Source organism: Lynx canadensis, chromosome D3 (assembly GCF_007474595.2).
Source record: "Lynx canadensis isolate LIC74 chromosome D3, mLynCan4.pri.v2, whole genome shotgun sequence".
NCBI classification, from domain to species: Eukaryota; Metazoa; Chordata; class Mammalia; order Carnivora; family Felidae; genus Lynx; species Lynx canadensis.
In genome coordinates, this window is record NC_044314.2 from 71622205 (window position 1) to 71645328 (window position 23124).

General features: G+C 50.6%; 2 protein-coding genes and 1 non-coding gene across 7 annotated transcripts in view; 2 read left to right on the forward strand and 1 right to left on the reverse strand.

Annotated features, from left to right (window-relative positions):
- Positions 1 to 14017, forward strand: part of SEC14L2 (SEC14 like lipid binding 2) — a 28348-nt gene extending 14331 nt beyond the window's left edge. For 4 of the 5 annotated variants that reach the window (XM_030336633.1, XM_030336635.1, XM_030336636.1 and 1 more), the window contains exons 9-12: positions 85 to 191; positions 297 to 436; positions 576 to 745; positions 6138 to 7687. In XM_030336633.1, coding sequence (XP_030192493.1) covers positions 85 to 191; positions 297 to 436; positions 576 to 745; positions 6138 to 6268 — 548 coding nt within the window. In that variant the 3' untranslated portion in view covers positions 6269 to 7687. Of the gene's footprint in view, positions 1 to 84; positions 192 to 296; positions 437 to 575; positions 746 to 6137; positions 7688 to 14006 lie in introns of those variants that run through there. The other variant, XR_003973273.1, reaches the window with a different exon arrangement.
- On the reverse strand, positions 4249 to 4321 carry TRNAK-CUU. The gene has a single exon. It is a non-coding gene; the product is annotated as a tRNA-Lys (tRNA).
- MTFP1 (mitochondrial fission process 1) lies at positions 9227 to 12235 on the forward strand. The gene is made up of 4 exons (XM_030336638.2): positions 9227 to 9635; positions 10375 to 10502; positions 10805 to 11037; positions 12036 to 12235. The coding sequence occupies exons 1-4, from the start codon at positions 9569 to 9571 to the stop codon at positions 12106 to 12108; spliced, it is 501 nt and encodes a 166-aa protein (XP_030192498.1). The 5' UTR covers positions 9227 to 9568; the 3' UTR covers positions 12109 to 12235.
- Positions 14018 to 23124: the final 9107 nt, after the last annotated feature.

Here is a 23124-nt window from a genome sequence, read left to right on the forward strand (position 1 = left end):
TCTTTTGTGTTGACCACCAGGGCCGTGAGGAAATCTTGCCTAGTGGTGACCCTTTTTTTCTCCTTCCTTCCCTCTACTGCCCAGCAAACTGGAAGGAGGTTTTGCTGAAATATATAAGCCCTGACCAGCTGCCTATGGAGTATGGGGGTACCATGACTGATTCTGATGGAGACCCCAAGTGCAAATCCAAGGTAGGGGACTGCATGCCCCCCACCGCGTAGCCCATAGGGCTAGGGGATCGCCCGGGAAGCCTGGCTCAAATGCCCATTCCAGTTCATTCTGTGTTCTGCTTCTAGATTAACTACGGGGGTGACATTCCGAAGAAGTATTATGTGCGAGATCAAGTGAAACAGCAGTATGAGCACAGTGTGCAGATTTCTCGTGGCTCCTCCCACCAAGTGGAGTATGAGATCCTCTTCCCTGGCTGTGTCCTCAGGTAGTGCTCTGGACCCTAGGAGGCAGCCTGTGCCTTTGAGCCAGTGGGTGGGCCGGGCTGGGAGAAGCCCTGAGGGCAGGACCCCAGAGAGTGCACACATGGACGGAATCACGTCTCAATGGGTGGATGTCTCCTGCAGGTGGCAGTTCATATCAGATGGTTCAGACATCGGTTTTGGGATTTTCCTGAAGACCAAAATGGGGGAGCGGCAGCGGGCAGGGGAGATGACGGAGGTGCTTTCCAACCAGAGGTACAATGCCCACCTGGTCCCTGAGGATGGGACCCTCACCTGCAGCGATCCTGGCATCTGTAAGTCTTGGCTTAGAGCCCCTGCCCTAGCTGTCTGCCTGTGAGGTCCCTCTTTCTCCATGGGTTTATGCTCTCAGACTGTTAGAACTAGACACAGGGCTCCATCAGATCAACCCTCTCCTGACATAGATAAGGAAACCTAGGCTTGGACAGGTACAATGACCAGGTGACCCTCCTGGTTAGCAGCAGGGTGGGACTCTGACCAAATACTCCCAGGTAGAGATGAGTCATGGTGCTAGGTGATCACAAGGTTCAGAATATTTGCTATCTGGTTCAAGACTAACTGGATCTATGACTGTCATCAGACATTTCTTGGGGATGTTCCTCTCCCCAGACATCAGAGAGGCAGAACTTGCCTGGGTGGGTGCAGGGATCCCCGGGTGAGCAATGCTGAAAAGCCCAGTCTTGATCCCTCTGAGCTTCATTTATCTCCACCTTGATCAAAAAAAATGGGCACAGACCATGAATAGGAAGTTTGGGCAAGAGGAATAAGAATGGCAAACAGGCATTTGAAAAAGTGTTTGACCTCACTCAACTTTGTAGTATCTATTAAAATTCCCTTTTAGCAATTCTAATTCTGGAAATTTAGTCTACAGGAATGTTTATACAAAGACACAAGGATATAGGTACAGGGATGTTCCTAGCAGTCTGGGAAACTGGCAATAAACTAAATGGCCTTAATAAGATCTCGTTAAATGAATTATGGTCCATGCATACACGTATATGGAACACAATATACACATTAGAGGGAATAAATTGACACATAAGATGTCTGGTACATGTTTTAAAAAAACAAAGAGTGAAGCATAGCATATGGTATACACTCTGCTTTTTTTAAAAACATGTATATTAAAAATAATTCTGGGGAATAGTGGTTATCTCTGAGATGGTAAGAAGCTTATAGAGGGCTTTAATTTTTTTACATGAGTTCTGCAAATAGTTATTTTACGATGACCATGTACTACATTTATAAGTAGAAAAACTACACACACACACACAGACACACACACACTTCCCTTCCAGTCTCCAGTTTCCTTTCTATTAGAGCCAATGGGCCAGGCATGGAAAGTCAATGAGAGCAAGGGCTTTATCATTAAGCCACTTGGACTTGACTATAGACTAGTCCTTAGGCAAGTGACAGCCTCCCCAGGCTTTGGTTTCCTGATTGCTAACTGGGGATCAAACTCTCTACCTCATGGGGATAGGTCTGTGCAGCACTTAGCATAATGCTTGGCATACAGCAAGCACTTAACACACTGTAGTCACCATTATTACTATTAGGGCAAGACCTGGCAGGGAGAAGGGCCATCCTGGAGATGGTGTTGGAGACGGGAGAAGCCCTGTGCCCCATTTCTAGGGCAGCATCACCAGGAGATCTGAGCTAGCCCCCAGATGCCTCACAACATCATCCCGATCTCAGATGCCGTGTACTTCCCCACATGCCAGGCAATGTTCAGTCTCTACAGCCCCTTCCTCAGATGCTCTGTGGTATGGCTCCCCACAGAGGAGGAGTATTCTTGTTAGTGAGCAAGCAGCTAGGTCCTTGGAGGAGAAGGCATATTACTACATGCTTCAGTAAGAACAAGTCCTAGCACACCACCCCAGATACTATTGTCCACAGAGCATAAAGTATTTTGTATATAAGCTTCAATTTTTTTAAAAAAGTTTGTAAAAATGTTTTATTTATTTTTGAGAGAGAGAGGGAGAGAGAGAAAACAAGTGGGGGAGGGGCAGAGAAAGAGGGAGACACAGAATACAAAGCAGGCTCCAGGCTCTGAGCTGTCAGTACAGAGCCAGATGTGGGGCTCAAACTCAGGAACCATGAGATCATGACCTGAGCCGAAGTCAGATGCTTAACTGACTAAGCCACCCAGGTGCCCCAAGCTTGAATTTTTTAAAATATTTTTTTAACTTTATTTATCTTGAGAGAGAGAAAGAAAGAGCGAGCAAGCCAGGGAGGGGCAGAGAGAGAGAGAGAGAGAGAGAGAGGAGAATCCTAAGTAGACTCCATGCTGTCAGTGCAGAGCCTGATGCAGAGCTCAATCTTACAAACCATGAGATCATGCCCTGAGCCAAAACCAAGAGTTGGACGCTTAATCAACTAAGCCATCCTGGTGCCCCAACTTGAATTTTTTTTAATGGACGGGGAAGCTGAGGTATAGAGAAGGGATGTCACCTCTCCCACAAAGTAGCTTATATGAACACCAAAAGACAGAGGACATGAGGCAATCCTAGAGTCCTGGTCCAGATCTCTAGGCCATAGCTATCTTAGAGATGATCAGGTCTGCCCTGATGTTACAGAACAGAGAGTGGAGTCCCAGACCAGGGAAGTAATTTACCCAAATTCATGCAGCCAACAGCAGTGCCCCACCCATTTTCCAGCAGTGCTCATTACCAATTATAGTACCGGAAGGACACAGCCTGAGAGAGGACCAGGAACCTTATAACATAACCAGGCTTAGGTTTGCAAATCCCAAATATATTTTAGCTCTTCTTGGATACATTCCCAGATGGAACGTTTATCGGCCTGTGGGGCCTTGACTGCTGCTTCTTGTCCATTCCAAGGAGGATTAGAGGCAGGTCAGGGCATCCACCTCCCAGGTGTAAAGACAATGAGGTGGGATCAGCTGTTGTCTGGAGCCGTGGCTCAGGTTAGACCTGAGCCCAGAGAGAATGCAGTATTAGGTTACAAACTTACCTGTGGGAGGGCAGTGCCCTTGGAGAGCCAGGTGACCCCCTGCAAAGTGGAACATAATCGCTCAGTGGAGAAATTAAAACTCTGTGCCAGCCTCCAGTGGTAAGAACACATTAATCCTCCCCAGGCCACACGGGTCCTTGCCCAAGTGTACTTAATGGCTGAGAAGGAGAAACAAAGTCTGAATTGATTTCACTTATTTTTTTTCTCAACTAAAATTTCCTGAGGGCTTGAGTTTAGAATACTTGGAAAGAAGATTCAGAAGAAAAGATACAGACTTTGTCTGCCAGGAGTACTTAACATGGTCTAGAAGACCTAAAAGACTAGATGAAGGTTCAACAGTACTTCCAGGCAGTGTTGGGGAGAAGAGAGTCTTGGGGAGAAGAGAGTCTTGGGGAGAAGAGAGTCTAGCCAGGCTCCAGGAGGCTTGGTTTCTGAGTCCCCCTGTGCCACCAACTCTCCAAGTGTTTTGGGCAGGTGTCTCTAAGTAGTTTTTGCTTTCCTCCTCTTCCCCCTCCCCTCCCCCTCCTCCTCCTTCTAAGTTTATTTGTTTATTTTGAGAGGATGAGCAGGGGTGGAGCAGAGAGAGGGAGAGAGAGAATCCCGAGCAGGCTCTGCAGTGTCAGCACAGAGCCCCATGTGGGGCTCGATCCCACGAACTGTGAGATCATGACCTGTGTGCCAAAGTCAAGAGTTGGCTGCTTAACTAAGCCACCCAGGCGCCCCAGCTTTTGCTTTCCTTCTTAAAATGAGGGGAGTGGGCTAGAGCAGGAGGTCTTTTTTTTTTTAATTTTTTAAGTAGGTTCCATGCCCAACGTGGGGCTTGAACTCACATCCCTGAGATTAAGAGTCACATGCTCTACCAACTGAGCCAGCCAGGCTCCCCTAGAGCAGGAGGTCTTAATCTGGGGTTTGTGGACTCCCCATAGATGTGACTGTGAATCTTAAAAGACCAAACCACCTCCCTTTTATAACATAGAGTGTCTAACATCCCCTTTTCTATTCTCAAATGAAATTCATGGATAATATAACCCATCTAAACACATGATTTAAAAAGCAATATAATCTCCCACTGGGAGAAATAAAAGGAAGTTAATTTAGAATATATATTTGTTTCCATACATAAATGAGAGGGCATGATTACACCCATGTGCTGAGACTCTTCAGAATGGTGCCTTTCCCATTGGGACCCCCTGCCCCCAAGGGTCCATGATGGGGTCCAGGGGATCTGAAGTTGTATGATTTCATCAGATTCTCAAGGGGCCAGTTCCCCAACAAAGGTTGAGGAGCCCTAGCCTGGAAGGATCTCTGAGGGCCCTACAGGCCTGTGAGTACATGATTAGTGTCAAAATGAACCATGTAGTTCATGAACTCCACTTCCCTTGGGCCTGGGCCTTAGAACAGCCTCTTCCTTGTTTCTGAGAGCAAAATATCATACAAGGCAGAGCCATCTTGATCCTGGTGCTTGGTCCAAGGAGCTCAGACCTTTCCTCTAGCATGACTGATTCTAGTTGCTAGGGCTCTGTTGTCCAGGACAGTGAGGCAGTGTCTCTCTTTCCGGAGGGACTACTGGTTCTGAAAAACCTCTGGTGCAGAGAGAAAATCAATGAGTAATACTTCCTTCATACCGTGAAAAAAGTGTGGGTGGAGTGTCTACTCAAGGTCTAAACTATGTATTTTATTTAGGGGCAGGAAAGAGGAGAGGTTAATTCTCAGGATTAAATATACTTTTTTGCGGGGGGGGGGGGCTTGTTCTAAATTTTTATTTTTGCTGGGAAAAGCGAGAGAAGTCCTGGATAGGGAAAGGGCAGAGTGAGTGTTTTTGTTCTCACACTCTGTTCTCTTGAAGGGGTACTTGACTGAAATGGAACAACTTCTCAACAAAAAAAAAAAAAAAAAAAAAAAAAGGGGTTAGATTAAAAGCAGTCTGTTCTTCGGCCAAGGCTTCAAAGCCTTCTCTGCCAACTGCATGCCCACTTTGAGTTTTCCTAATCATTTATGATTACAAACAGGGGCGAAATGAGCATCTTTGTCCATTTATTTGGGACAAATTCACTGGGATGAATTCCTGGTTCAAAAATTCTGTGTATTTTTTACCTTGGCCAGAAACTGAACAGGGCTCGTCTTTTTCCAGGGCCCAAGGCAGGCAACAATGCAGACCAGAGGGAAATTGCAGCTCTATCACCTCACCATGTGACACAGTGACCTCCTTTTTATACCCTATAAAGCAGGATTAATACTGAATTCATTGTTACTTGGAGCAATAGTCTAGTAGTATATATAGATTACCAAGCCAGGGCTGAGACACATAAGTAGGCATTTTCCCATAACTATTATTATTTTGACAACTACTGCTGCTACTAATTCTGCTATGCCATTTCAAGGCCCAGTTCAAGTTCTAACACCCCTGAAAAGCCTTTTTACATGATTTCAGTCAATAGGGCCCTCTCCTTCCAAGCTGTTAACAGATATGGTTGTCTCTCTCACTCATCTGGCGCTCGGCATGTTCCGTCTCATATATTTTTTTCTCTCTGTGAATATCTTGTCGACCCAGCTTGATTTAAGTTTCAGAAGGTGAAGGACCATTGCTTATGCCACCTTCATCCTCATTATGGACCACACTGCCTTGTTCAGTCAACAAAACTCGCTGCCCTTTGTTAGAATTGCCTGAATGTCTGATTTTCTGCCTCCCCTCAGATGTCCTGCGGTTTGACAATACCTACAGCTTCATTCATGCCAAGAAGGTCAGTTTCACTGTGGAGGTCCTGCTTCCAGACAAAGCCTCAGAAGAGAAGATGAAACAGCTGGGGGCAGTCACCCCAAAGTAATGCCTCCTCCCACAGAAGGCCTGGCTCCCTCAGTGTCTCCCTGTCAGTTTCTGTCCCTTGTAGCAGTCATTTGCCCAGTATCCAGATGCCTCCCAAAAAACTGGGCTACAAGAAAGACGCTGGGCTGGATTTGGGAAACTTTCATTTCAGAATTAGGAAGAGGGAGAGTAGCAGGAGAGGGTCCCCTTGCCTCTCAAATTGCTAAGAAGTCCCAGGGGCTGGGCACCATGATAGGATCTACCATCCTATAAGCTGTGCCAACTTTACCTGTCCAGTGACAGCTGAGACAGGAAGTGAAAGGGGGGGAAGATGGGGATGGCAGCAGGGAAGAAATTAGAAAAGGGGGGAGAGATTGAGACCTAACACTTCGGGGAAGCCAGCTGTAGGGGAGGAACTTGTTCCCAAATGAAAATGTTAAGTCTAGATCATAATGAGGAGTATAGCAAGGTAGCAGGTTGCTAGAGTTATGGTGGGGGTCAAAAACTCTTCTAAACTTTCTATCACCAAGGCTGGGATCTTTTGGCTTTGCCTACCAGGTCTCAGAAGATGGTCTGAGTCAGTGTAGATCTTCCCACTCAGGGGTAGACAGGAAGGCCACCTTGAGATTTTTGCAATTCTTGGGACCCACTGGCTGTCTCTTTAATTACTGATTGTCAGTGACTCAGCTTCTCAGGACAGTGAGATTTGGTGCCCAGCCACTGTCCTCCAACGTAAACAAAGCACAGGGAAATTACCTCCAGGGATCCCAGCTCCATGATGGGTTAGGGGTGGGGGTGAGTCCTGAGGCTTCCACCCCCCCCCCTTTTCAGTGCTGCCGGCCTCTCATCAAGTTAACTCTCCATTTGAGCACCCCACACAAAAATGACAAGTGGGCTCAAAACAGTAGATCTCAGTGAGTGCATTTCCCAGTCTGAGTCTCCCACGGTGCTGGCCAGGCCGCTTCCTGACTGACCTCAGCAATGCTTTGGCAGTCCCATGTCTGTGGGAGGCATTCGGCTGGTGCATTGGGTTCCTGGTGTCTGGCGGGGAGGCTGCCCGGGCAGGGGGCCAAAGCCCGGGCCAGCATCTGGGGGCAGCCACAAACGGCCTCACAGGTCCCCAGCCCCTCCAACCACAGTGACGAACAGGGGGCGCTTGGCGACCAGGGACTGGAGGGCACGGACCCTGGGGGCAACCACAGCACTTAACACCACGCCCTGCAAACGAACACTGGAAAACGAACCCGCCTGGGCCCTCGCAGGGACTGCTTTCCCTCCGAGACCCAGGCCCCGGCCCAGCGTGGGGAGATGGTCTGGTGAAACTGAGTAGGGGCTGGGCTGCGTGGACAGCAGCCAGACCGTTTGGCAGGGGTCACCCCGACCTTGGTTTACAACGCTCTGTTAGGAAAATTAACCAATGAATAAAGCAACATTCAGTGCACAGGAAGTGGAAATCAATGCCCGCCGCCTCGCTCCTCTCTGCCCCTCCCTCAGAACGGCAAATTTACGCCTCAGCAGCACCTAGCCGGCAATAGGGGGGGCGCATGCGCAGAAGTCACCCGTTACTTCCCTCTGGCGCACGCTTTCCCTTGGGGCCCAACAGCCAGCTTGCCTCCAGGCTGGCCCAGCCCGTTGCTGTCTTCCGCCATCTTTGTTAAGGGCACCAGGGCGCGCTACTGGCCGCCTTCAAGGTCAGGGCGGAGGCCCCGCCCCACTCGGTCCCTCGTTACGCGCCGGAGGGTTCTTGCGCGCTGTTAAGTGCGGGTCTGGGGAGTACGTGCAGCGCCTGAGGTGGGCCCGGGGGGGGGGGGGGGGGGGGGGGAAGCGGACGAACGACGCTCACGTGGTGCTAGGGACCGTCTCCTAATTCCGCGTCAGCATTACCGATGTTTCCGGGGCTGGCGATCCCTTTGGGCCCAAGCCCAGCTTCCTGCGAGGTCACCGCCAACCGGCTGACCTACACGACCGAACGATGACAGAGACGGCCAGGGCTGAAAATGGGGCCCTTAATATTGAATCAGTGGTCTTTATTTTCTCTGTCTTTATTTGATGACAATAAAAGCTAATTCTTCAATGAGCGCATACTAGGTACCATGCAACAACCCTGTGCTTCGTTAGGGCCCTGGGTTGTTGCAGAAATTCAAGGAAATTACGTGCAAAGCGCTTAGAAGAGAGCCTTAACAAGTGAGTGCTCAGTAAATACTGACTACTCATAAATTTTACTGACGTGGCTAATAGGTGGCACAACTGGGATTGAACCCAGGACTACCTGCCTTTAATGGCTGCATCTTCGCTGGCAAAATCCAAAGGATTCAGAGCTTTAGTGAAGTGCACTCATTGCCCACATGAGTAAACCGAGGTCCAGCTGGGGAAGAGTTTCTTAGTAACCACTACCCCCCCAAGACCACACATTCTGTTCTGCTCATTTCCCTGAAGTCTTGTTTCCCTTGATTCATTCATTCGTTCGTTCATTCATTCATTCATTCATTCATTCAAGGTCCTGCCCCCAGGAAGCTTGCTCTGAGGGTTATATGGATCCAGTTAGAACCCAGAGCTTGATAAATGAACACGGCACCTGCCAGGAAGGCACTCGAGTCCAAATACCCACTGCTCCAGGGCGCTCACCATTCACTCCCCAGACTCATTAACTCAACTCTACTTAAGAGCGTGGAATCTGGAGCCACACGGCCTGGATTCAAATGCCAGCTTCACCACTTAGCTGTATGACCTGGAAAGTGACCCATCTTTTTTGGGTCTCTATTTCCTCATCTGTAAAATGGGGGTCCCAGGTTGGTGGGAGGCTTTAAGAAAGTAATCTGTCTAGAGTCTTTAGTCAATGGTCTGATCAGTAAACTTAACAAATGGTTACCTAAAAATAATCCTTGCAACTGTCCGAGGAGTGAACATTGTGTTCCGCATTTAATACATTAATACATTAATAAAATGAGGCTTAGCGAAGTACAGCCTATTGCCTGAGGTCACACAGCTATGAAGTGTAATTAGGAAGTGTAGCTTCCCGCATTTGAACCCCCTTCTCTTAGGCTTCAAAACTACAGTCAGTCAGTCGTGGGAAAGGACTGCGCCAACCGCTCAAACCCAGAAAAAACGTGAAGAAAATTAATCTGTAAAGCCCAAGCCTGGGAGAGGGGCTTCAGTGCGCGGGGTAATTTGCAGACGCTCCCTGCTGGCGGGGACAGCGCGACCTGTCCTTCAGTCCCGGACCTTCACCCGGTCCTGCCGCGGCAGATTGGAGCGGTAGTGGAAGCTGAAGTGGTATCGGCGCAGGACCGGCTGCAGTGGCTGGTGCGGAGGTGGAAGCGCCATGTCCGAGCCGCCCCCGCGGGGTGCTGAGCGCGACATTTTCCGAGACACGTGGGTGCGGTACCTAGGTGAGAGGGGGCCGGGGGTGCGCGAGGGGCTCGGCGACCCCTCACCATGTGGCTGGAGAGGTAGGGGTCGCCAGACGCTGGTCAGGGGCCTGGAGAAGGTGGAAGGATCTTAGTTCTCATTCTGCCCGGGCCAGAGACTGGGCTCAGAGAGGGCTAGGGACTTGCCCAGAGTCACACAGCTCAGGTCGGCCCACCCCTGCCCTCGGGGTCTGTCTGTACAGATCAGTCTCCCAGGTGTAAGCTCCAAACGGGCTAGGAGGAACGGGGTGGGGGGGTTTACTGGCTGTAGAGTCAGATTATGGGGCCTCATACCGATTCAGTTTGACTCTCGGTTTTCTCAGCATAAAGGAATGAACGCAGCGTCTCTCTCATGGGGTGGTAGTTTAAAGGGTAGAAAGAGATAAGGCACAGGAAAGGCCTGGCACATGGTGAGTACCTCATCAGGGAACTTGCTCTTAGTCTCTCCATTAGTGCTCATGCTTCTAGAACCCAGACTGGGAAGGCAAGTGAGTGATGACAATGGTGACTGTACTCAGCGCTCCCACAATGGCCCTAGAATGGAGGTGGGTTTCATGGATGCCTCTTTATAGACTGGGAATCCAAAGCTCGGAGAAGTAAAATCACTTACCTAAGGTCACCCAGCTCCTCCTTAGCAGGCTGGGAATTAGGACTAGTGCCCCCTTGTGGAGCAAACCATACCCACTCCTACCCCTGGAATTAAATGTCTCCTCTCCAACAGGCTATGCCAATGAGGTGGGAGAGGCATTTCGCTCCCTGGTGCCAGCGGCTGTGGTGTGGTTGAGCTATGGTGTATCCAGCTCCTACGTGCTGGCGGATGCCATTGACAAGGGCAAGAAGGCAGGAGATGTGAGTGTTAGCTTGCCTCTCAACCCCCGACCCTAGTCCACTCCCTTGTGATTTAGTCCCCAGCCTTGCATGTGGTAAAATCCCTTGTGGGAGAGTCCAACCCCTACAACCTTGCCTGGTGCAGTCCATACCCCCATCCTGTTTGTAGGGTGCTACATCCTGCCCCCAGCCCTGAATTGGTACAGTCCAGAACCCGACACCCCCAACCGGCCACTTCCCTCCCCTGGTCCAACCTCATGCCCCTTGTCCACAGCATTTCCCACCTCTACCCTGCTGGATGAAGTATCTCTTGTCCGTAACAGGTACGAAGCCCTGAAGCAGGCCGCAGCACCAGGGTGACTGTGGCTGTGGTGGACACTTTCGTGTGGCAGGCTCTGGCTTCTGTGGCCATCCCAGGCTTCACTATCAACCGTGTGTGTGCTGCCTCTCTCTACATCCTGGGCACTGCCACCCGCTGGCCTCTGTCCATCCGCAAGTGGACTACCACTGCACTGGGGCTTTTGGTCATCCCTGTCATCATCCACCCCATTGACAGGTGAGTGCCCCTTCCAGCCTCAGGGATCATCCACTCTACAGGTGGAGATAAGCTCTGAGAGACATGGTGTCCCCACTTTGCACACAACAGTAGCAGCAGAGGCAGGGCTGGCACTCAGGACTCCTCACGTAGAAAGGACAGTCTGTGTCCTCGTCATATGATCCTGGCAGGTACTTTGGCAGTAAACATAAGGAGGATGCCTTGAGGGTATGGGACACAGGACCAGTAAGTTCTAGAAAGAAAACCCAGTGTTACAAAACAACCGGAGGCAGGCAGGAACAGGTGCGCATTGGAGGGGATGGGTTTGGGGAGATTTTGGTGACAGGAGCCCACCTGAAACTGGGCTAAGTAAAATAAGAATTAATTGCTTCATGAAACTGAAAAGTCCAGAGTTATGCTGCTTTCAGGCATGGCTGGATCTAGGCACCCAAATGATGTCATTAGGGGTCTTGGTCTCCCCATCCTTCCGTCCGTCTTCTGACACCACCCCCTATTGGCTTCACTCATATTCTCCACAGGGGAGCAGAGATGGCTTCCAGCAGTTCCCAGCTTCCATCCTACCAGCTTAGCAAGACCCATAGGAAGCTTCTTATAGTTGACAATAAATAAATAAATAAATAAATAAATAAATAAATAAATAAATAAAATCCCAAGGAAGGCTGTCATTGGTCTATTCTGGACTGAGTGCCTAGTCCTGAGCCAGTTTCCCTTTTCTGATTGGCCAGGCGTGGGTCATGTGCCTGCTCACAGACCCAAAGATGGGCCAACCTAGATCAACATAGAGTGGGAGGAGCAGTCTTTTTCTGAGGGAACATAGCTGACCCAAAGGCCCAAGGGTGAGCCTTTTAACCTCTCTGTGCCTCAGTTTCCCCAACTGAATAGAGAAATGGCACTGTGTCCTGCATCTAGGAATCCCTTCGCTGGCCCTGACCTCCTGCCTCCCATTCCCCCACTAGCACCCATTGGTCACCTGCTCATCACTGTCCACTGTCCCACAGATCAGTGGACTTCCTCCTGGACTCCAGCCTGCGCAAGCTCTACCCTTCAGTGGAGAAGCCCAGCTCCTCCTGATCCTGCCCTGGTACCTGGTCTGTGAGTTGGCCTACTCCCTGCTCTGGTCCAACTTCCTCCTCTTGCCAGGGGATGTGGATGCCTGGCTTTCTGGGGTCTGAAGCCCTGGCGTCTGAGTGTATTTGAGCCCAATGGAAAGTGAGAGACAAAGGCCTCAAGGAGCAGCAGCTGCAGTAACTCACAGAAAGGGGGCACCTGAACCCTATTTGCTTCCATGGAATCCGTGATACTGAGTGGGAGTGGACCTGTCTTTTGACAAGGAAGTAACATCCTCCCATGGAGGATAAGCAGACTGAGGCCCAGATAGGGCCAGGAATACAGCCAAGATCACTTGGCAAGCTGGGGACCCAGGAGTCCCAGTGGCTTGGCCCCATGGCAGTATGGCTGGACGGAGGAGCAGCAGACACATGGAGAAATGTAGCAGTGCAGTGGCGGGCACCCTCAGGACTGATTCTCCGGCCAGCCCATCCCTGGTGCAGGAGCTGCTCGGACCTGCCTGGAAGACAGGACAGCCCCCGGCCCAATAAATCCTCAAAAAGTTGAGTTCTCTTCTCCTTTCCTCTTGGGGATGAGCAGGGATGTGGTGGTGGGGAGCAAGCCTGGGGGCCCTCAGAGGTGGAGGCCAACTTTGGCTATGCATTGCTTGCAATAGCCAGCACTGGGCCTGTCTGTACCTCCTCACCCACCAGTGCTCCCCTGCAGATGCCTGGGATCCCACCCTTGGTGCTGTCAGCCTCCTTTGGGCATTGACCTCTTTGCAAACCTAAAGCACCAATACTTCTGGAAGGGGAGCCTGTTGGGCAGGAACCACCTGCACCTGAAGGTGCCTGAGGTGAAGACAGCCCCCATATGAGTATCACAGAAGACTCAGGAGTCTTGGAGAAAAAAGAGTGACCCGGTAGTAGGGCGCAGGGGCTGTCCCTGGGAGCACTGTAGGAAGGGAGACATTCCTCCTTGATTCTGGGCCAGCCCCTTTTTTGGCTGTTAACAACTCGGAGGGGTAGAGAGGTGGGGAATGGGGTTTTGGATGTGGAGCAGAAACAGGCCTAGGTCTCTGTCACTCAGCACTGCTCCAAGCCACAAATCGGTTCCAGCTGAGACCCTGGCCATGCCCCTTGCAGCCCAGGTACAGACTGGGGGGGCTAACCCTACCCCAGAGAGACCCCCTGCACCTGGATGGGGACTTATAGGAGCCAAGGGACTGGGCAGGACGGCTAGTGAGACAAGATGGGGGCTCCAGTTGTGGCTCATGCTCTGGGGGTGTCTGCAGCTGCAGGGTGAGTCTGATGTCTGGGGGTCTCTGACGGTGAGCCTTTCTCTGCTGCCCTTCTCATCCCACAGCAGCTGGGTTCCTTTCTCAGGCCCTCCCTGACCTCTGCTCAGTCTCCTGCTGCTCCCTCCGGCTCCCTTAAATGCTCTGAGCCCCCGCAATTCTCCAGCCCTTTCTCCGCCCCCTTCTATGCCCCTCTCCAGTCCTGCATCCCCCTGTACCCCTCACCAGGTTCACACCTGCATCCCTATGACATCTGGGTTCTACCACCAGTTCCCTGCTCAGTTAGTCTCTAACCTTCCACCCTCTGAGTTCCCCCTAAAACTGGGAGCTGCTGGCCAGAGTCAGACCTCTGTGTTTTGGGGCACAGCTCTTGGACCTGCCCCAGCCTTGTGTTCTTCCCTATCACCTGCCTCCTAGCCTCTCTTATCCCACCCCACACTCTTCCTCAGCTGGAAATACTTTTCCTCTTAGTCAACCTTGAACATTCTTCATAACCAGCCCCGATGCCCCTTCTGTATTGCCCCTCAGCTCTTTCTGAGAGTGTGCACCTGTTGTGTGGTTACCTGCCCCTGGTCACCCCATCAAAGAGCCTTGGCAGGTTGGAGTCTCTTGGTTTTGTAGGTAGGGGTTAGGGGTAGGCTCTGAGGCACTCATAGCAGTGGGGGGATGGGCCTATGGAAGGTACTGTCATGCTTCTGAAGACCTTTGAGGAAGCTGACCTTGGCCCTTCCAAACTATGAGACCCACTCAAGTTATCTGTTGATCAGGAGAATCAAAGAGGGATCTGGCCTCTGGAGAGCCCCCTGAGCCCCCTTCTATGTGTGATCTTGGGCAAATCCCTTCCCTCTCTGAGCCTCAATTTCCCCAAGTATAAAATGAGGGCATTAAGCTTGGTCTGCCACTTTTGAGCTTCTGGTCTCATCTTTATTAAACAGATGCCTAGAGACTCATTCAACTCCATTCATACAATCTTGGTAAGTGCCTTACTGAGAGAAGGCTCTTAGTCACTGACATCATGGTGTAAACATGTTCTGTTCTTGCTTTGAGATAAATAGCTTCATTTTCTCTCAACTTTCAGCACCAGTGGGCAGATACTAGGTCAGAAGGTTAGAGGTATGTAGAGGTTGGGTGGGTGGATGGCTTAAAGCCTTCTGGTGGGATATCTTTATCTTCCAGCCTCCAGCAAGGCCACTGAGGAGGCTTCCCACCAGATGACATGGTCCTTTTAGTTGAGTTAGGCTTCTGACTCCAGGGAGCCCAGAGGTGAGCGAGGGAGTCCCTTTCCAGAGTTTGGGCCCTTTTCAGGGTCCCCTTCACAGTGGAAGACACTGGGGCCCCAGGTTCGGGGACCCTTGGCAATCCCAGTAGAACCTGGTTCTGGCTTCTTCCTTCCCCCTTCCCCCACTTGGCCCTCATTCATGGCCTGCCAGAGTAAAGCCCAAAATCTCAGACAAGTTAGCTTCAAGCTCGCTCACCCCATCACTGTGGAAGCCACTCACCCCTCAGAGCCTCCTCACCCTGAAGAAGGGTAACTGCCACCCACTATATATTAATAAGTGCTACCCTTTGTTGCCTGGCAGCTTCCATTTTTCTGTGATGACCTCATTTGATTCTCCTAAGAATCCTATGCAGTAGACGTGGTAAATGACCAGCCCCATTTTAGAGATGAGGAAACTGAGCTTGAGGTCACATAGGCACCACTTAGCCCAGTACAACCGTTCTCTCCAAGTCAACGACACGGTCTGGGGGGTGGAAGCTGTTGCCCAGCCCTTTTCCAGCCTTTGCTGGTGTACTTACTGCCTCTCCAGGCCCTGATCAACCTCTGCCTCTTACACCAGGGAGTCTCCCCAGCTTGCTGATGCTGTTGCTGATGCAGATGTCAGGGACTCTGCTCATGGTGGTGTTGATGTCTATACTAGGCATGGGCTTCTGCGTCTTCACCCACTGCCGCTGGCTCAGGGCACAGAGCCTTGCAGACACGTCCAGCTGCAGGCCTAAGCAGCGGGGTCTAAGGAGCCCCCAACCCCTACCGAAGTTTTCCAATAAAGAGATGTTCACCAATGACTCTACCACTTATGATTTTCCTGAGGCAGTTTGGGGAAATAAGGCCCCCCAAAGCAGGAGCTAGTGTTGGGTCTTCTGTGAGGCGATGCCCCTGGGAATAAGCAGGTCTTGTGCCTGCCAAATGTGAACCTGGGTAGGAGTGGTGGGGTGGTGGGCAAACCTGTGGCCTACCTGGGGACACTGAGACTAGGGTGCTTCTTGTCTCCTCTAATATTTGCCCAGCAGCCCCCTAGGCAGAGGTTGGGCCTCTCCTGGATGCCTGAGACCCGGGCCCATCTGGAGGCTTACTTTGCACATCCTCTTGCAGTGGGCCAATGAGTGGTGTGCTACTGCTGTTCATAGGGGCCAGAGCTGATACTGTTACCTTTTTAGGAATCATTTTAAACAGAGCCATTATTAAAAATTAAATGATGGGGCGCCTGGGTGGCGCAGTCGGTTAAGCGTCCGACTTCAGCCAGGTCACGATCTCGCGGTCCGTGAGTTCGAGCCCCGCGTCAGGCTCTGGGCTGATGGCTCAGAGCCTGGAGCCTGTTTCCGATTCTGTGTCTCCCTCTCTCTCTGCCCCTCTCCCGTTCATGCTCTGTCTCTCTCTGTCCCCAAAATAAATAAACGTTGAAAAAAAAAATTAAAAAAAAAAAAATTAAATGAGGGGGAGAGGCTGGTGCAAGATGCCTGCAGTGTGTCAGAGTGTCAAGGGCCTGGTTGCTGTAATAACCGGAAGAGTCTCTGGCCCGGGTCTGGCCACAGCAGAGTGGCAAGGGGCCACTACTGTGCTTCTGGACCCACCCAGTTCCAATGGGGAGGCCCAAGCCAAGAAATTAGGGAAGAGCTGGAAAAAAAAATTAAATAAGGTGAAAAAAAGAAGGATATAAACTTAGATTTAAATGCATTATATTGGGGCACGTGGGTGGCTCAGCTGGTTAAGTATCTGACTTTGGCTCAGGTCAGGATCGCATGGTTCATGAGTTCGAGCCCTGCTTCGGGTGAGCACAAACCCCTCATCGGGTGAGCTTGAACCCTGCTCAGATGAACATGAGCCCCGCTTCTCTCTCTCTCTCTCTCTGCTCTTGATTACTTGTGCCCTTGATTTTCTCCCCCCAAATAAATAAATAAATAAATAAATGTGATATATTGGGGCACCTGGTTGGCTCAGTGCAGCTCTTGATCTTGCGGTCATGGATTCAAGCCCCATGTAGGGTGTAGAGATTACTTAAATAAGTAAAACTTTACAAAAATGTGTTACATTAAAAACAAAGGTACTGAAAAGTTATCATCACGAAGAAAAATTTGTAGCTATGTGTGGTAATGGATGTTCACTAGACGATTGTAATCATTTTGCAATATATCCAAATTGCAAATCATCTACACCCAAAACTAATATAATGTCAATTATATCTCAAAAAACCACACACACACACACACTCAACCAAAAAAGAACAGGTAGTAACACTCAAAACATGTTGCTTCTTGGTGATTTTACTAGACTTTATTATTATCTACTCTCTTGAGGTTATTTATATTTCTTGTTATCTGTTTGGTGGCTATACTCTCTTAGAGTATTAGCATGTTGCTTCTACAACTCTGTGTTCAGTAACTTCTCTTGGGTAGCTTGAAATAGGTCACAATGGGACTATTAAATTTTTTTTTTAATGTTTATTTTTGAGAGAGAGCACGAACAGGGGAGGAGACAGAATCTGAAGCCGTCTTCAGGCTCTGAACTATCAGCACAGAGCCTGATGCAGGGCTCAAACTCACAAACCATGAGATCATGACCTGAGCTGAAGTTGGACGCTTAACTGACTGAGCCACCCAGGTGCTCCTTGATGGCACTGTTTATACCACGAAGATCAACAAATCAGGGTCCTCTTGCCTGGGGAGCCAGTAAATGAAACATTTACCAGCACACTACTGCTCTGGCCCTCCTGCCAACCCAGGAGGTGGGTCATAGCACCATCATCCCCCTGTATAGACCCACATCTAGGATCAGAGAGGGCAAGTGACCTGGCAGAGGCCTCACAGCCTGTAAGGTCATAGGTAAGACTCATCCCTGGTCTGCTCCTTCTCCCAAAAAAGCCAGGTGGGGAGAAGGGAAGGTGGCCTCGGCTGCAACCCTTGCTCCTCTGGAGCCTTCACTCCAGCTTTCCTCCGGCTGCTACCCCAGCACCTGATGCTCTGTCTCAGGCCCTTCTCGCTCTTCCCTGGGTGTTCCCATTCACTCATATAGTTTCTGCCCCAATCCTCTGCCACCACGTGTCCTATCTGTCCCCTCCAGGCTTGGATGAGGGCAGCAGCCTCTGGCTTATCTCCCCACCCCCCCCCCCACTCCCGCCCCTGGCTTTTCTATCTAGCCAACATTCTTAAAATGTTCAGAACAGAGTCCAGACTCCTTGTGGGGACTCTTACTTAGATCCCTACATAGTATGGATGACCCCACTCTTGCCCATTCCCCTAAATCTTCATTTCAGCCATTCTGTCCTTTTTGGTTTCTTAGATCTGACGTTTGTCTTGACTGGGCTTTCTCATACAGTGTTCCCTCCTACTGGACACTCCCTTCCGACCTTTACCCCACCTCACACTGTAGGCCCACCCTCCCTCCCCTGACTACAGCCTACTCAATTCCTTCCCCCTCAAAGTACCCTCTGACCCCCTAGTGCTGGCTTGGTAGCTTCCTCTGGGCTCCCTCCAGCCTGATACTTCCTCCATTGCCTGAAAGGAGGGGCAGGCCCCTTTTGGGATTCACAGGCGGGGAGGCTTGTCTTTTCCCAATGCCCCCCAGGCCTTTGTCCGAGAGCATTCTGGGAGTTGGGTCTCCCCGGTGGCCACTTCATGCAATGCTCAGCATCACCACAAGGAGGCAGCACCACCAAACATGCTTTGTTGGCTGTTTCAAACTGCCTCCAGGGTTTTTGAGAACAGCATGTTAGTGAACCCCTGGGGGCCTGCACCAAGTCCTGTGCTAAGCACTTCCTGCCATGTGGCTCATTTACTCTTTACAACCACATCATAGTTAGGTCTGTGTTTCTTGGAGTTGGAGTCACTAGCCTAAGCTCACACAGTCTGTCCCCCACCCCTACCTGCCCTCCCACGTAACTCAACATTCTCTCCAGTTCTTCTAACTTCCCTCTCTCCCTCCTCCCCTAACCTCTCTCCCCCCAGCCCAATTCTGATTCTGTTCCCATTGTCTTCCAACTCATGGTTCTCTACACAGCAAGGGCAGAGCTGATTCACAGGCTGTGTGACCATGGGCAAGTTACCTAACCTCTCTGAGCCTCGGTTTCCTCACCATACAATCTTCTATAATGAGCTCCTAAAACTGCTGCCAGGATTACAGGAGAAATGGCTCACAAAGCATTCAGCCAGAGCAGGGCTCACAGAGAGAGCTCCACAAACACTGGCCATTATTAGTGTGTCAAGAGACCTCTACTTCAAGGGCAATTGATTGAATCATTCCATCTGATGACTAATCCAGATATAAATTATGCCAGTTATATGCTTCAAGGATTCCACTCCCTAAGAATTTATTCAGAGGAAATAATTGGATGATTGTCCAAAGATGTGCAGCTGAAGGTGATCGTCGTGGTCTTATTTGTACGAACTAAGATCTTGGGAACTCCTTAAATGCCCAATGCATAAAGGAACATTCTTCTGAGCTGATCGTGCTGGTGGCTGAATCTCCCCAAGGGCCTTCTGTTCTGATACCTCGAATGACTCCAGGCAGCCTCCACGATCCAGTCCGAACACCTCAGCGTGGCATTCAGAGCCTTGAGGCCTTGACAGCCTCATCTCTCATCACGACTCACCCCTGCACCTGCATTCCTGCCTCTGCTGACTCCTTACCGTTCCCTGGATGTGCCCTGTGCGTTAGCCTCTGTTCCTTCACCCAGGCTGTGCCCTCTCCACTTCCGTGTTCTTCTGTTGCCAGCCCCAGCTCTGATGGTACCTGCCCCATGAACGCTTCTCGACTTTTTCTCCAGACAGCATCATCTTGCTGTGCAGCACCCTCCATCATCATGCCCCTCCCTCCCCTTGGACAAGAGTTATGAAAGACTGAGAGCAAACATGGATGCAGCACTTACTGTGTGCCAGGCACTGTACTAAGCACTGTGTTATACAACCTCCACCAGAGCCAGTGCACTAGGTTCTCATCCTACAGATGAGAACATGAAGCCCACTGTGCGGTAAGGCTTCCATCAGCATTAACTCTTACAGACCTCACTAAATCCTCATGAGTAAGGAGGACGTTGGTATCTTTTCTAAAATCAGGAGGCACTGCAGGCAGATGGGGGAGTGTGGAACTATTTGGCCTGTGCCCAGTTCAGCCATGCCCTAGGCTCACCTGTGGGCTCCAGAGGAGGCTTGTTCCCTCCCCAGCCTCCTCTGGACCATTTTAAGGGGGCTTGTGGAGGGGGGGGCAGCAGTGTTTCTTTTCATTATCACCACCCCCAGGGGCCTTCTGCAGGTTGCTCTGGTCTTGCTGCAGCTGGGTAAGTTCTGGGCAATGGGGATCCCTTGGGACCTGGAGTGCTGGGTGGGGGTCCTTCCCCCCCCTCCCTGAGCTGAGCCTCCCCCTATCAGCAGTGCACCTGGTGAGCCCCTTTGAGGATAACTTGAGGAGCAGCAGGAGCAGACTTGGCATCCTGGGGATACCTGGAGGAGGGGACTTCTTTCCTGATGGCCTGTGAGTGGCTCTGCTGGTTGCCTTTCAACACTTGGCTTCACCTCCTAACGCCTCCAGCCCCTGGAGTTCCTTGCTGCTTCCCCCACTGAGAGCTAATGACACTAGAACCCTGGGTCACCCATTCTTCTTCCCTGACCTTCACCCTGCTTCTTGGGAGTCTTTCAGCCTTGTCCTAGGCTGAGCAGGATCCTCCTGGAGTCCAGGAAGTCCTGCTTCTTGAGGCTCGGGGTGCCCAGCCAGGCAAACTTGGGGGGCATAGGCCCCCCCAGTTATGCACCCCTGGCTTCTAAGTCAGAGCTTGTCATGCAGTAAACACCTAGCAAACGCTAAACAGATGCCTTACATTCGTATCTTAAAAAAAACAAATGAACACCCAAAAAGCCTAAAACTCCTTTCTGGTCTTTGGTCTGCCATTGCCCTCTGGGATGAGATAATCCTTCTTCAGACAGGGTGGCGAGGTGGTCAGGAGCCCAAGTGGTAAAAAGAATTAATTGGGGCTATGCAGGGGTGAGTGTGCTTTTACACCATTGCTCACACAGACAAGAAGAAATAGGGAAAGGTAAACTCAGGTTTCATTTTTTTTTTAATTTTTGAAAAAAAAAATTTTATTTTTGAAAGAGAGAGAGAGAGAGAGCACAAGTGGGGGAGGGGTAGAGAGAAGGAGACACAGAATCTGAAGCAGGCTCCAGGCTCTAGGCTCCATGCTGTCAGCACAGAGCCCGGACGCAGGGCTCAAATCCACAAACCAAGAGATCATGACCTGAGCTGAAGTCGGACGCTTAACCAACTGAGCCACCCAGGCACCCCAAACTCAGGTTTTATTTTAATGCTGTTTGGTATCCTTGGAGTCTTGCCATATGAGAACTCCAGCCTTTAAATATTTCTGGAAGAGGGGCACCTGGGTGGCTCAGATGGTTAAGTGTCTGACTCTTGATTTTGGACCAGGTCATGATCTCACAGTTTAGGAGTTTGAGCCCTACATTGGGCTCTGTGCTGACAGCTAGGAGCCTGCTTGGAATTCTCTCTCTCTCTCTCTCTCTCTCTCTCTTTCTCTCTCTCTCTCTGTCTCTCTCTCTCTCTCCCTCTCTCTCTCTGCCCCTTTCCTGATCACACATTCTCTCTCTCTCACTCAAAGTAAATAAACATTTAAAAAAATATTTCTGGGGCACCTGGGTGGCTCAGTCAGTTGAACATCCAACTTCAGCTCAGGTCATGATTTCACAATTCATGAGTTCAAGCCCCATGTTGGGCTCCGTGCTGACAGCTCAGAGCCTGGAGCCTGCTTTGGATTCTGTGTCTCCCTCTCTCTCTGCCCCTCCCCTGCTCTCTCTCTCTGTCTCTCCCTCTATCAAAAGCAAATAAACTATAAGAAAATAAAAAAATTTTGAATTAAATATATTTCTGGAAGAGACCTTGCTTGGGAGTTTGAATCTGAGTTCTGCAGCTGAGAAGCTGCATGTAACACCCATGGGCAGATGGCAGCAGGACATCCTGCCTCAGTGTCCACATCTGAAAAATAGAAGTGGTTGTGCAGTTCACAAAGTATGTGTGCAATTGCCCCAAATGGCAGCTATGATGATACTCAGTGCTGGTCAAGCTCATTTGAGCAGCTTCTCTTTGGCCTTCCCACCCCCATTACCTCCCCTGGGGTAACTTGCCCAGGGCTTGCCCTTCAGTCTGGCTGTGGGGACCCACCAAACGCCCTTGACCTGGGGTGCCTCTTTCTCTGCAACCACTCAGCCTAGGCCACTCCTTGGGCAGGAGGTGAACAGTTCTGTTGCAGGTGGCCTGTCATTGACCCGGCATGGCCCTCTGAAGAACCCCTTCCAGGAGCCTTCACCCTGTATCTCAAAGCCCCAGCAGGTGACTCTCCAGGTACTGCATGGTGAGTCTTGGGCTGTTGTGTATATGCGTGGGGGGGGGGATGGAGTGTGGGCCCCCGAGGATTGCCTAAGGGGGAGGTCAGAGTGTGGTCTACCTATACCATCTTGTGTCTGGCCTCAGTCTTCTGCCCTTGGTGGAACAGGTGCGCACCCACTTGGTAGATGAGACTGGGGTAGAGAACTGAGGTTCAACCGTCTCTCTGAGCCTCCATCATCCTACCTGTAAAATGGGTCTAGCAAACACTTCTAGGACCATTCAGGAATAAATGGAATTATGGTTGTGACCTAACAGGCATGCAGTATATACTTGTTAGGAGGTGGCCATGACTACTTACCAGGAATAACCCTCTTCCCTCTCTTCCCCCAGATGCCTTGCCACCTCCCCATGTAGAAGGCTCATGGCTGACTCTTGAAGCCTACATCCAGCTTGTGTCAAACTAGACCATGAAATTCTACGTGGATGAGTGTGTGGGCTCTCAGAGCCATTACCTGAACCACTCCCAGAGAATATACACCCTTGTCTTCAACTGAGGGTCTAAGAGGCTACAGAGGGAGTAAGAGGGAGGGCAGGGGCTTATCCCTACCCTGATGTCTTGCTGAGCTGGGCCATTGGTGTGATAATGTAGAGGGGTCTATCTTGTTGTACTTGGTCATTGGTGACCAGCCTTTTTTTGTGTCTGATCTGAACTTGTCTGGGTCTGAACCTGCCACCTGGGCTGTGAGTTTGGCAAAGGATGGGCTGTTCTTGCCAGCCAGGATTCAAGCTGTTGAGTGACTATAGAGGCCTTAGGGTCTTGTCACTTGTGGCTGATTTTGTAACATCTGCCCTTTGCTCAGGCTAAACACAACTGTCCTTGAACTCTGGTAATGGGGTGGACATTCTTTAATGAGGCTTTACGGAGCAAGAAGGTCCCATAGTATGAGCTTCTCTGTGGATTCACAGGAAACTTGTTCCAGCCAGTCTCTGAGTTGAAGATCCCTGTGGTCCCCTTGGCTGTCCTCCAGGTGCCTCTCAATAGGCCCCAGATCTGGCCCTTGGTCCAGGCAGGATAATGAGACACTACAGTTCAGCGTGGAGGCCTTCATGCTCAACAATAATGTGGAAGAGAATGAGGCGA

Bases quoted from the DNA above. Each gene is read 5' to 3' on its own strand.
- MTFP1 (XM_030336638.2), top strand. From the start codon at position 9,569: ATGTCCGAGCCGCCCCCGCGGGGTGCTGAGCGCGACATTTTCCGAGAC. The intron at 9,636-10,374 runs GTGAGAGGGGGC...CCTCTCCAACAG, and splicing joins CACGTGGGTGCGGTACCTAG to GCTATGCCAATGAGGTGGGA. The intron at 10,503-10,804 runs GTGAGTGTTAGC...TGTCCGTAACAG, and splicing joins AGGGCAAGAAGGCAGGAGAT to GTACGAAGCCCTGAAGCAGG.